The sequence below is a fragment of the Podarcis muralis genome, chromosome 17, assembly GCF_964188315.1.
Source record: "Podarcis muralis chromosome 17, rPodMur119.hap1.1, whole genome shotgun sequence".
In the NCBI taxonomy this organism is placed as follows: Eukaryota; Metazoa; Chordata; class Lepidosauria; order Squamata; family Lacertidae; genus Podarcis; species Podarcis muralis.
This window is the reverse complement of record NC_135671.1, coordinates 37,853,994-37,868,105: the sequence shown is the minus strand read 5'-3', so window position 1 is coordinate 37,868,105 and position 14,112 is coordinate 37,853,994. Positions and strand designations below refer to the sequence as shown.

The following is a 14,112-nucleotide window of genomic DNA, read 5'->3' as shown; positions in this document are numbered from 1 at the left end:
ATGTGCGCGCAAAGAGGAATTCTCTCCGGAATGATCTCTGCGTCTCCGTCAAAAGGGGGCTTTGGAAGCTTGCAAACACCAGATAGGCTTAGGATTTAAATATGTAAGGATAGGAATTAAGATGTTTAAAGCTAAATTAGAAAGCATGAAAGATGTTAAGTGATCAAGTTAATTTTTAGAGAAAATTGATTTTGGAAAACTGTTAAAATGATCCTCAATGAAACTCAACCAGGGAGATTTGAGGAAGTCACTTAACAATGTTATTAAGGTTGGTTTAATTACGGTACAACTAGGATGCATGTTTGTTTGTCTTAAAAATTCTTGGAAAATTAATTTGAAAATTTGAAAAATATAAATAAATACAAGGGGGCTTTGGAGAGCCGAGGTGAAGCGGCCAAGGGCGGGGGGAGGGCGCCATCTGGTGGCCGGCTTGCTGCACTGCCGCCGAGCCGAGCTAATCTTCTGCTTCCCCGACAGGCGTCTTGCTCCCTTTCATCTGTCGCTGGAGAACCATCGTGCAACCGCCTTGCCCTCCCTGGCACGCTCCTTTTATAGTAAGGGAGCAGTCGGATCTTCCAGCCCCAATTCTAATCCCTTTCTGGACCCCCGACCCCCGCACCCCACTTCCAGGAACCGCGGCGCTGCCAGAGATGGGGATAATTGATGGAGGCGCAAAGGCGATTAATGGAAAATGCCTTTTTCTCCCCAAGCCGCACATCTAGCAATGCCAGGATCCAGAGAAATAAACAAGGGGGAGGGGGAAAGCGAGGGAGTTTCATTGGCTCACCAAAAATGAAGGGAAAAGAGGGGGGGGCAAGAGCCTATAATTGGCACCCCTGAGAGACCCGGTGCGGGATGATTCACACGGCTGGAATCCTGATATCTCTGCAACGAAACCTTTTTAGGAATGGGCCAAAGGGAGCTGTGCGCGGTGGCAGGAGGCCAAAGGGAGGGGAGAGGAGGCGGGTCCGGGGGGGGGCGATCTCTCAGGCAACCCAGATCAGCCAACTTCCCTCCGCCCCTCAAGAAATGCCATCATCGCCCCATTCCGACGGACGGGGCTGATGTCATCTCAGACCACGCTTAGCATCTTGAAGCATCTTGAATAAAAATGCTAGACGGCTCAAGAATGCGACTTCCTTTACTGCCTTTGATCTTAGCTTCCCTCCTACAAGGTGGGTCACTCTGGGCCATGTTGTCCGTTTATTTCCCTGTTTTTCTAAGCCCAGGGAGAAAGTGGAGGCTGGTCCACTGGGGCTAAGAGGGGTCTGCCCCCCAAACTCTGCCAGTACCCACCTGCCTGCCTGATTTATGGCCTCCTTATGGCCAGTCCAGAGTCTCTCCTGCCAATCTAGGCACATGAGCAAGTTGGTAAAGAGACTCATGTGCGTTCAATTATCTGGGTCCCAAGTCTTTTAAGGTTTGTGTGTCAATTTTAACCCCTTGAATTGGGGTCAGGCACACAAAGGCAACCAGTGCAAGGCTGTTAAGTCTGGTGCTGTATGACAATTTGGGACCTGACAGTTGCATTCTGCACTAGTTATTTCTGAAACGGTCTTCAAGGATCGCCCCACTTACAGCGCATGGCAGTAATCCCACCCTGGAGGTTACCAGAGCATGGATAACTGGGCAAGACTATCTGGTTCAGGAACAGCAATGGCTGGCAAGAAGCGCTCTTGGGTCTTTTTACACAAGCACAAACCCAGGTTTCAGCAGGTGTGCCTTCAAGAGGGAGCTGCAAGCTACAAGTGTAACTTACGACAAATGCCAAACAGAAATCCAACAGGTGAAGCTTTCACCAGAATGCAAAGGTGGCAAAGTTTTGCTTGCTGTTTAAAAGTAAGAGCCCTGCCAGAAAGAAGGAAATAAGGCAAATCTTCCTATATACGGTAAATAGGACTTCAAGGCCACACCATCTGTTTTGGCTCCTCTGCCACTTGGCCCTCTCCTCTTCCTCACTGCCAGCTATTAGCTGCTTTCCCCCTGGTGGCAAGAGAGACAGAGAGACGCAGCAATGGGGATGGGGAACCCGTGTCTCTCCCGGTGCTACAAGGACTACAACTCCCATTATCCCTGACCTTCGGCCATGCTGGATGGGGCTGAAGGGAACTGGAGTCCAGCAACACCTGGAGTGCCTGCGGTTTTCCATGGCTGATGTATGAGAGAACAGATCGGAAGAAGAGAAGCATAGATCTGTCAGCTTCATTTAACTCCAAAGTCACAATTTATAAACTCACAAGCCTCAGAGCACTGCCTTCTTGACAAATTTGACGAAAAAGAATTGATGGTTTTCCTGTTTCTATTTCTAGAAAACAGATGGCTTTCCCTTTTCTAAACAATGAACATCAGCATCTGTCTTTTTGTTAGAATTTTCTCTCTTATGACATCATCTCAGTTCAGGAGCCTCAAAAAGAAAACCCCCACCCCAAAACACTATGGTTAAGATTTTGCTTGTGTTTGTGTAATTGATTAATCAATATGGTGAGCCGGCTCAAATATATTTAATCAGTTAACACATGCAGACTATAAAGTAAAGTACACTGGATAATTTATTAGAGCTCCAGATTCTATGTACTTTGTCTTATATCAAGGCAGTCCCAGGCTTGCCTGCTTCTCAGCACCCAAAATCTATCAATGTCCAAGAGTATCGGGAGTAGAGAGTTCCCCGCTGGCTCCAGAACACAAAGCAACATCTTGGCTCTAAGGATGGCATGTTCAGGGCCTCCTCTGACATCAGTAGCCCATGGGCAAGTCCAGAGTCCAGCCAAGACTATGGGGAAGCTTCCTGTTGCAACCATCTATCAAGCCACAGGAGGCCCAAACAGGTCCATCGTTTCCACCACCAAGGAGAGATGCTCCAGGAAGGAGCTGATGGACACACGCAGAATCCGGGCTTCATCTGCTCTCCATCGACTGCAAAAAAATTACCGTATATATATGTATATTTTATGTAGACTGAAACATAAAACATTAACACTTGCATCCAGGAGCAGGCAGAGAGGAGCATCATGTTATGGGAGTGCTGTGAGAGATGAATGATTTTGGCAGCTAAGTCAGCAAGGGGAGACAACAGAAGGTCGGGGTGCAGAAGTCTTCATCTCTGCAGGCAAGGGATGATGAGAAGGGCATCTCACCAACTTTCATTCACTAGCAGTGGGCACAACCCCCCCCCCCTTGGGGAAGGGCCCCAGCTCAGTGGGAGAGCAGCCGCTTTGCATGCAGATGGTCAATCCCTGGTAGGTCTGGGAGCTACGCCTGTCTTTCCCCCTGAAAAACTGCAGATGGTCCTGTGCTAAATGGATGATAGGCAGATTCCTCCATTCCCCAGGAAGTTGTCCTGTGTGCAGAAGCACACGGATCCAAATGCAGGTCTTGCTCAGCACACAACTTTATTTTACTTGCACCCCACTCTGCCTCCATGTTATGCTCAAAACAACCCTGCAGGATAGGTCAGGCCAAGAAACAGACTCATTCAAAGGGGTTCAGCTCCAAGGGCCTTCTGGCAGTTCCCTCCTGTGAGAAATGAGGTTACAGAGATCCAGGCAGAGGGCCTCCTTGGTGGTGGCACCCGCCCTGTGGAACATCCTCCCATCAGATGTCAAGGAGATAAATAACTAATAATAAATAATAAAACTGTTGTTGTTGTTTAAACCCTGGTTGAAGTCCAACATGCCATCCATTACGGCGCCACCTTGTCTCTCATCCTCCTGCAGCTTGTGCAGGAGACCTTCCTGCAGGCTGGACACAGGACTCAGAGCCCACCATGTGCCCCGGCTGCCAACACACCTTGCCTCTTGTAGAAGGGGGCGCCCGGCCAATACTCACACATGCAAGATGTCCTCCGTCACATCCAGTTCCTTGCTGATCCCTTCTTTGCGGGGCTCGGGGTCAGGGGCCAGGGAGCCCAGCGCAATCTAGGCCAATGATGATGCGAAAGGGATCCTCAGCTCACAGATGTTGGGGGTAGCGATAAGGAGCATAAAATGTACAAGAAAATGACACACACAAACACAGGCCCACACAGCCTACCTTTCCAACAAGAGACACTCTCTCTTATTCAAGGTCACTTTTGTATTCTGTTTAATATTTCTGAGAGAGCTTCTAGTCCCTGGTTTTTGACTGCAGAGCTCTGACACGGCCAGGCCAGAGCACTTCTGTGGCATGTAACCAGAACATTGGTACCAAATGAGTGTCACATTTAGTGTCCCATATGCTTCATTCTAATACAGTAATACTGGAATTTTGTGGAAGAGGGGAATTACATGCACTAAAATAAATATTGGAAAAGGAAGTGTGAGTCATTGGTGCTTCCATTCCCCAATATACTCTCTCTCTCTCTCTCTCTCTCTCTCTCTCTCTCTGTGTGTGTGTGTGTGTGTGTGTTGTCGTCTGTGTGTGTGTGTGCAGGGGAAGGTGTGCCGTTCCCTTCAGCACCATACCGCCCTGAAGAAAGAAATTTTCACAACCTAATGTGGAAAACGTTGCAAAATGCAATTCTGGCCCTCCTGAAGATCTGGGTGGATAGTTCTTCTGATGCCTGGGTATCCCTGACTTGCAGTGGCTCTGGAAGGATCTTTCTTAGCAGCCCTGTCTGGAAATGCCTGGGACCCCACCTCCTGCATACAAAGCATGCACTCTAAAACGGAGCTATAGCCCTACCCCAACGTGCACTTACTAGGGAGTAAGACTATGGAAGCACTCCGACTTCCTTCAAAGTAAACTTACTTAGGGTCAAACTGGATTCCTCATGATCAGGAGAAAACAAAAGGGCCTGACTGAACATACAATATTGCATCCCTGGATAACCCCGATCGCAGAAATTGGACACGTCTTTGCTTAGAGTGGCCATTGACACTTGTCCAAAGGAATGAACCTCTATTTGCATACGCTCTGTGTAGATGCACATTTTAAAATATTATTATCTCCTACTAAGTCATAGTCACTAGACCCATTGATTTCAGTGATTCCAAGTATGACTTAGCCGGATATATGATATTACCTTGAGTACGACTGCTGTGTTAAAGTAAAGGTAAAGGGACCCCTGACCATTAGGTCCAGTCGTGGCAGACTATGGGGTTGCGGCGCTCATCTCACTTTATTGGCCGAGGGAGCCGGCGTACAGCTTCCGGGTCAGGTGGCCAGCATGACTAAGCCGCTTATGGCAAACCAGAGCAGCGCATGGAAACGCCGTTTACCTTCCCGCCGGATCGGTACCTATTTATCTACTTGCACTTTGACATGCTTTCGAACTGCTAAGTTGGCAGAAGCAAGGGACCGAGCAACGGGAGCTCACCCCATCGCGGGGATTTGAACCGCTGACCTTCTGATCAGCAAGTCCTAGACTCTGTGGTTTAACCCACAGCACCACCCACGTTCCTGACTGATGTGTTAAAGGTAAAGGTAAAGGTACCCCTGCCCGTACGGGCCAGTCTTGCCAGACTCTAGGGTTGTGCGCTCATCTCACTCTATAGGCCGGGAGCCAGTGCTGTCCGGAGACACTTCCGGGTCACGTGGCCAGCGTGACAAGCTGCATCTGGTGAGCCAGCACAGCACACGGAACGCCGTTTACCTTCCCGCTGGTAAGCAGTTCCTATTTATCTACTTGCACCCGGGGATGCTTTCGAACTGCTAGGTTGGCAGGCGCTGGGACCGAACGACGGGAGCGCACCCCGCCGCGGGGATTTGAACCGCCGACCTTTCGATCGGCAAGTCCTAGGCGCTGAGGCTTTAACCCACAGTGCCACCCGCGTCCCGACTGATGTGTTAGGTCACCCTATAATTCTACATGGGAATATTATACATCTCACTGTAGCGGGGAAGACTGTGGCCTGGGTGGTTGTGCTTAGTCTGCTGCCAAGGTGCTCTCTGTTGATGGGCAACTTCAGTGCCCCGCTCTTCCTTCTGTATCTTTCAGCCAGACCTGGAATGCCCGGCCATTCAAACAGAGGACACCTTCATACAGAGAACTGTCACCTGTCCACATCTTAAGCCTCTGATAGCCCTGGAAACTGATGACTGTCTTCTGTAAAATAGAACACCTGAGCATCTTATATTTGCTCTTCTTCTTCTGCTAATGAGTGAACGTCATGCCATTTCCTCTTTCATCCCGGCCTTTTCCACATTCTGCATAATCTAAATAGGATCCGTTTGTTTGTATATTTAGGTTACTTTCTAAAAAATGCCAAATTAAAAGACAGTCTTTTATACAGTATATTTGCTCCCTATGGCAAGGAGTGCTAGGATGGGAAGCATCCATGTAATCCACCTTGTCTTAGACACACACCAGTGATGCATCAGAGGAGCACTTTGCGCTTCACTTAGTTCTTAAGGGGGAGAGATAGAGAAAGAGAGAGAGAGAGAGACAGACAGACAGAGGTTGCATTGGAAGTAAGCAGGGACACCGCAGGGGCTTGAACCCCGTCCTGGAAACCAGGAGCGCCAACCACCAGCGTCTTTTGCTTTTTTTTGGCCAATGCAACAAGGTGAAAAGCAAAACCTGAGAGAACACTCTGAATACAGAATGTTCTCTCAGGAAAAAAGAAAACCCTTAAGAATTATGAAGTTGCAGACAGAACACAATCGAGGTTTTATCCCTTGCCATTAGCAAGGGATATTCACCTAGATGTGTTTAAGTCACAGAGTGCCACGTTGACTGCCATTAATTTGCAGGGCAGGACAGAGAGACTGGTTCCAGTCTTCAAACTCTGCCTTTATGCTCACCTTTTTGTTTGTCCCTCCGAAGTGTGAATTCATGGGCCTGGAAGTTCCTTCTGCTGGTCTGTGAAAAGCAATCTGGACTCAGTACTTTGTCCCCGGCCCTTTCCCGCCAATTCCAGAGAAATGTTTTTGGAACCCAGCTCTTCTTACTGACCTGACTTCTGCAGGAAGAGCTGGCTTCCCCTGAGTGTGATGGGCTCTTGGACAGAACTGTGAAGAGATCAAGCGGGGGGGAATGGAGAAGCCAGCCCAAAAGGATTGGACTGAAAAAGATCACTGAATTGTGGAATGTGAAGTTCACTTGCCATTAAGTTTCCTTAAGGCTTGCAAAATTCTATTTCTTGCGTCCCTGAGATGCACCTGGAAGAGACTAGGGTCTTCAGCAGCCCTCCCCTCCAGACACAGGAGCAAAAACAGCCGGTTACCTAAAGCAGTGCAGTCAAGACGCAGGTGTCTCTCAATCCTGCACTGCAGATGTTCACCTGATGGATCAAGAGCTCTGACACTGCCTCTTACTTGTCAATGGAGCAGATCTGCTTCCGGCACAGGTAGCTCTGTGAGGTCTGTAAAAAAAAGAGCTGGAACCAAACAAGGATGGTGTCCCACCCAAAGATGTACCTTATTGTGTGGTGATGGCACAGGAAAGGGCCTCCCCTGCAGTGGTGTCCCGACAAGAGAAGTCCCTCCAGGTAGAAGCACGCAGAGTGACTGCATTAGGCTTTCGAGTTCGCAGCTCTTCTGAAACAGGGATTGAATAACCAATGTTGCTCAATACAAGCTCTTTGGAATATTTAGTTTGCATATTTGATGTATGATTCCATTTAGAGCCTACCTTTTCTCCAACAGGCTCAGGGTGCTTGAATGGTCCCCCTCACTGCGACCTGAAAGAATCTTTGTACAAAGAGTTGCAGGCAGAACACAACAGAGATTTTCCCCTCAGTCAAGCACAAGATACTCACCTAGTTGACCTTCAGCCAGAAGACACACAACTGTATTGCTGCCATAATTACTATAGAGCATTTAGAGATCACTTGTTAGTTATTAGTGCCTATCGCCACCTCTGATAATTCAAAATTCTTTTTTATTAGAAGCTACGATTACATTTGAAGGTATTTAAGTATTTTAGTATTTGATGGAAACCCAGCAACTATCAATCCTATCGTGCAAGTTTTCACCAAAAAGACAGCAATACAATTTGGGTCAAATTAAATTTCTAATAAAGTCTCAGCATTTATGGATATGTTCCCTGCATAAAGCAATCATACATGTACCCCAGGCAAAGAAAATTGGGAGCTACATGCCTCCTTTATCTACAGGATTGAAGGGTACAGATCTCTATTCCAAAACGTTTCACAAATGTGGGTTATTATGATTTTGTGTGGCCCCGCTCTGGTCATTAGTGGAACAATCAGCCACCCCCTTATGTATGAGTAAAAATGGCCAGAGAGTCGGGATTCATAAGATTTCAAATATTTTCTCAGTCATTTCAGCCTTACCATTAACAGACAACATTTTCTGCCCTTTATGTACAGGAAAAAATGGTCACGGCTCATCCTTCCTAATTGTGAATATGTTTGTTCTTAAATGTTTGCTGCACTTTTTTTGCTTAAAAATGGCCGGGAAAATGGTGAAAACCTCTACTCACTCCAGTGCCTCTACCAGGCCGCCTCTCCCATTGCCATCAGTAGATTCACCCTCAAAATGCCTTATTTGCTTTTTCACACTGAAATCAGCAAGGCAATTGCTACAGACAAAGGAAGCAGTTTGATGCATCAGCTTTTAAAATGGGTATTCTAAATGGGTATTCTACTTTAGGAACAGAAGTACTGGCGAGGATGCAAAATGCTGGCATGTTTGGAACCTTCTGGATTTATACACTTCGGAAGGAACAAAAACTCAACAATATTTTGGTGACCCTCTTCTGCAGTTGCCCAGTAAGTACAATTTGTTTGGCTTCATGTGCCAAATGCCACCACTTTTAAGCAGCTGCTCAAGAGGGTTTGTTATTCTACTCCTGGGAAGCCACATTATAAATGAAAGGAAGTTCTTCCCATTAGCAAAGGAGCTCATCTATAGTCCCCAAGAAGCTACCACAAAATGGCTGCAAAGCATTTTTGTCAACAAGGCATCCTGAGCTAACATGAAATTAAATGGAACTATGTTGTCTTCTGCGCCTCTGCTTTGCTCTTTATCACATGCACAGCTTTCTTTCCCTCTGGATCCCCCTGGATCCCCTTAGATCCCCCTACCCTTCTCACTTCTAAGTCTTACCTGTCTTAAAATCTTACCCGTCTTGGTTTTTCCAACTTCTGGAGCGAGGTTCTGGAGCGAGTGGTTGCAGACCAGATCCAGGTGCTCTTGGAAGAAGCTGGTTTTCTGGGTCCATTTCCATCAGGGTTTAGGCTTGCCTTTGGCCCGGAAACGGCCTTGGTCACCCTGCACCTGTCGAGAGACAAGGGAAGGCGCTCAGTGACCCCCAGTGCCCTCCATCAGCTTCAGCTGGTGGCCCAGTTGCGCCCCTCTCTGGACAGGGGTAGCCTGACTCCTGCTGTCTCTGCTCTGGGAACCCGTTCTTGGGTCGTTCTTTTTGTTTCGATTTGGTGCATTTGATATTTTATGTGAACCGCCCTTAGACCTTTGGGTATAGGGCAGTATAGAAATTCAATAAATAGTAACAACAGTAATGATAATAATCACTTCGGCAACAGAAACGCCAGCCTTCTTTTTATGAAATGGCTTCTCCAGTTGCCTTTTAAAAGAAAAGCCTTCTATTTTCTGCAATTATTCTTCACTCTGCTTGAAGCAGACTTCATCTCCACCTACCCTTTCCTCTGCTCCTTTGTACATCCAAAGACTTGTTGGTCGAAAGGGAAATAAACTTGACTTCGCCCGTTGTGTTCCTTCATGTGTCTTTGTTTTCCCTTGGCTTTTCTAGTCATCAGGTGTATCTGCTTTTCTTGATTCTCTTTAAAATCTTCATCTTGGTGTTTTTTATGAGTTTTTAGTTTAAATTTTTCTTGGCTAAGCTTTCTTTTGGGGGCTTTCTCAAAGTCTAGCATCTGTCCAGAATTTACTCTCCCTGTTTTACTATGATTAATTCTTTGTTGGTTTTCTTATTTTCTTTGTTTCCTTTAAATTTAAAATGTATTGCGTCTCCTAACACTTTTTAGGGAGTTACTGAATCTATTTAGCTTCTGTCTGTCTGTCTATCTTTCTATCATCTACAAGCAACATTTTAAACTGCCAACTATGGAGATCACAAGGGAAAATTTGTTGTATCCCTTTTTAAAGTTGTAAATAACAACTTCAGTGAGACTTCAGCTCTGGCCAGGGAGAGGGTTAAAACCAGTATTACTGCCAGGGACAGTCTCACTCACTAGATTCTGGCTCGCTCCTTCCACCACCTGTTGGTCACAAGGACACATAAAATAGTCCCTTGGCGCATTAATACAGTGGATACCAATGGGTTTGTTTTCAACATGGGATCACTGCGCATGGGGGAGAAATTAGTGCCGGCCCCACTCCCTAATAACAGGGTTGCTGGGGGGCCAACTTGAATAAAATATGGGGGGGCGGTAAGCCCTGCCCTACATAGCCACATGACACACCACACACAATTAAATGGCAATGGCCATCAACAGTTTTTTGGGGGGGTTCCCGGCCCCCTAAAAATTTTGGGGGGTTATGGGCTTAAGAGGAGTTAGCTCCTAAGCCAGGGTATGTCTCATTCCTGGGTCCATGTCTTTGTTTGCTTGGCTATGTGTAGAATCTGCTGTGCCTTTTAAGGACATTTTGCCCAAGTATCGCACTGATCTGAACATTAAAGATTTTGGTAGACACTGCAGCCTGAGTATGAATTCTTCTTTGAGTGACAGGCAGGAAACTCTCCTCCACAGGGTGCCTTTTTGGAGGTTCTCCTTGGGGGAGGGGCCCCAGGGCCCCCAAAATGCATAGCCTATCGCTTTAAGAAAATGCTTTAAGAAAATGCTAAGAAATTTAAAGCTGTCTACCCCCCCATCTACAAGCAACATTTAAAATTGTCTACTATGGAGATCACAAGGGAAAATTTGTAGCATCTCGTTTTAAAGTTGTAAATCCCAACTTCAGCTCTGACCAGTGAGAGGGCTAAAACCAGTATTACTGCCAGGGACAGTCAGTGGCGGAGGAAGCCGCTTGGGCGCCTGGGGAGCAAGCTGCCCATAGGGGCAGGGCGAGGGTGGGGCAAGCCATCCATGGGGCAGGGCGCACTGTGGGGCCTCCAGAGTCTGTCTGCCTCCTCCCACTCAGTCACCCTTCAGCTGGGGGGGGGGGGAGGCAGTGGGCAAAGTGTTTGGAAAGCGCAGAGCCTTGGGCTCACTGCAGGCTCTGTGGTGAGTGCTGCCTGGCATTTTGTCACCCCCCTCAGTGGGGACACCCAGGACGGCCCCACACCTACCGCACCACCCTTCCTCCGCCCCTGGTTGCAGGTGGAGTGGCCAGGGGTTCGGGGGGGGAACTGCCCCCCTAATCAAGTAAATAAAAAAATACTTAACTGACCAATTGTGTCGCAGGTAACTCAGTTCTGCCCCCCCCCCGGTTGCTATGTGTCCTCTTTTTCCAGGACACATCCTCTTTTTCAGGGGTAGCATTCTAAAAATTTGCCAAAATGTCTCTGGCTATACTTTCTGGATGAGCCCTAGACAAGACTGGTGATTGAAGACTTGCTTTCCCCAACTTTTCTCATCTTCTCTCTCCCCCCCCCCCCCCAGCAATATATCACAGCTTCTATAGCCTACATACAGTAGGTGTATTTAAAATGAGAATCTTCACGGCGTCCTCTTTTTTGCTCTTCAAAATATGGCAACCCTAATTCCCCCCCCCCCAGAAAAAGAAATCCTGGATACACCTGGGGCAGGTGGTCATAACGACAGTGCCAATTTGTTGATATAATCAATCAGGGGCGCCGACTTATAAAAAATATTGGGGGGGCCCATACCGGGGTCCTGCCCCGGGAAGTTTTCTAAGTTCCAATGTCAGCGGCGCCCGGCAGAGCAGCCCTCTCGGCCACGGCAGCCCGGCTCTCCCAGCCCCCGGGGGCCGCCCTCCTCCCTCGCGCACCCGCAGTGTTCCCGCCCGGGGAGGCGGCGCCCCCAGGAGAGGCGGCGGCGGCAGCAGCAGCCGCGCGCGGCCCGGGCTCCCCTCACCGGCCGCGGGAGCCAAGGCGCGCGACGAGGGCAGCCGAGGAAAGGAGCGCGCGGCCCCGTCCCGCCCTCGCCACTCACCCTTCTGCAGCGGCCCCGCCGCGGCGGCGGCGACTCCCGCAGCGCCTTTTCCGCAAGGCCCGGGTGACGTCACCGGCGGAGGACGTTTCCGCTGCGCGCGCCCAATAATTTTCTTAAATTATTGGGGGGGCAGAGCCCCCCCAATAAAATTTTTGAGGGGGCTCGGGCCCCCTCAGGCCCCATGGAGTCGGCGCCTATGTAATCAATGAACAATTACCATGTACAGTACTTAGAAATTTCTCCTTTTTACCCTGCCCATTTATCATCACACTGCTGTGTTGATTCAAACTCCCAAATTGTGCCATGTCCCATACGTGGGTAAAACCAAGTTTGTAAAGTGAGGGCCTCCCCCCATTTCCCACCTGACAGCTATTTCCATTTTGGCAGTGGCTGTCAAAAAAGAGACATGGTCAAAGATAGAATATTGGGGTTGAGATCCCCCCCCCCAATAACCAAAAAATGTGAGCCACATCTTTCACTATTTCCCTCGCATTTTGCTTGCCTTCTCTCCCCCGCTATTTGTAAGGCCTCGTTGGACAGCCACTTTGCTTTCTTGCATTTCCTTTTCATTGGGATGGTTTTCATTGCTGCCTCCTGTATAATGTTACGAGCCTCCATCCATAGTTCTTCATCTGTATAATGTTACGAGCCTCCATCCATAGTTCTCCACCAAATCTAAATCCTTAAACCTGTTCCTCACTTCCACTGTGTATTCATAAGGGATTTGATTTAGATTGTATCTTACCGGCCCAGTGGTTTCTCCTACTTTCTTCAGTTTAAGCTTGAATTTTGCTATAAGAAGCTGATGATCTGAGCCACAGTCAGCTCCAGGTCTTGTTTCTGCTGACTGTATAGAGCTTCTCCATCTTTGGCTGCAGAAAATATAGATGTATATCAAACCAGCGTACCACACTTTAATAAAGTATGAAAGGACACTTTCTATTGTGGCCAGGTAGAAGGAGATCAGTTTTTGTTTGGCCTTGTTCTTTTGCAGGACCCTGAGGAAATGGAGTCTCTGTTGGGCCTTCCTAACCACCTGGGTTGTATTGATTTTCCAAGTGAGGTCTTCACTAAGGTAAACTCCCAGGAATTTAAAGGAAGAGACTCTCTCCACACAACCCACCCTGATATACAACAGGGCTAGTTCCCCTCTCTTCCTCCAAAAGTCCAACACCATCACCTTTGTCTTGCTGATATTTAGGTGCAAGTTATTCTCTAGGCACCATGTGAAGACTTTTTTAACCTCCTCCCTATATGCTGATTCATCTCCACCTGTAATTAGACCCATTATGGTGGTATCATCTGCAAACTTAATAATTGCAGTGGATGGATCAGATGAAATACAATCATATGTATACAACGAGTACAGGTAGGGACTCAGCAAGCATCCCTGTGAGGTGCCAGTGCTGAGCTTCAGAGGTAGATGTAACAGGCCCAATCCTCACTATTTGTGTGCGATCCCTCATAAAGTCTTTAATCCAACCACAGATGGTAGAGGAAAGGTCCAGGTCCATCAGCTTTTTAATAAGAATGTCCAGAAGAATGGTATTAAAAGCCGAGCTATAATCAATAAACAGCATTCTGACATAATTCCCCGGTCTCTCCAGTTGCAAGGAGAAAAGCTGTGGCTATGGCATCATCTGTTGACCTATTTCTCCTATTAGCGAACTGGTGTTCATCAAAATCCGGTGGAAAATGTGTCCTGAGGTGTTGAAGAAATATCTAGTATTTCTCTAATAGCAAACTACCAAGAATTGTAAATAATATTTAGTACACTAACCTTTGTCTAACTCTTGGTAAATGTCAGCTTGCTGACTTATTTTGTGCCATTGTGATTCATTTTTTTTAATTGATTTTAATTCGTTTTGCTACATCAAACATTAAAACAAACGAAAGAAACATACATAACACATACACACAAAAAAGAAATACATAAAAAAGAGAAATAATAATAAAGAAAACAAAAGAAAAAACATCTCCTAACATAAGATACCAACAAATTAGGTTACATTTACTAAATAACACACAACACTAATTGACTTCCCTTCATCTCGGTTTCAGAATATATTATATTATTTTTTATCTGCAGTTTCTTTTCCTTAAAAAACTCTTTACATCACAAGTGTTATGTCAC

At 47.2% G+C, this 14,112-nt stretch overlaps 1 protein-coding gene and 1 long non-coding RNA gene across 2 annotated transcripts in view; both read right to left on the bottom strand.

Moving 5' to 3' along the window:
- Positions 1 to 2,531: 2,531 nt before the first annotated feature.
- LAGE3 (L antigen family member 3) overlaps positions 2,532 to 14,112 on the bottom strand; it is a 143,489-nt gene continuing 131,908 nt past the window's right edge. The window contains exon 3 of the mRNA XM_077921012.1: positions 2,532 to 2,913. Coding sequence (XP_077777138.1) covers positions 2,802 to 2,913 — 112 coding nt within the window. The 3' untranslated portion in view covers positions 2,532 to 2,801. The remainder of the gene's footprint in view (positions 2,914 to 14,112) is intronic.
- Positions 6,677 to 7,582, bottom strand: LOC144325967 (uncharacterized). The gene is made up of 3 exons (XR_013391141.1): positions 7,336 to 7,582; positions 6,872 to 6,927; positions 6,677 to 6,778 (listed from the first exon to the last, which is right to left on the bottom strand). It is a non-coding gene; the product is annotated as an uncharacterized LOC144325967 (long non-coding RNA).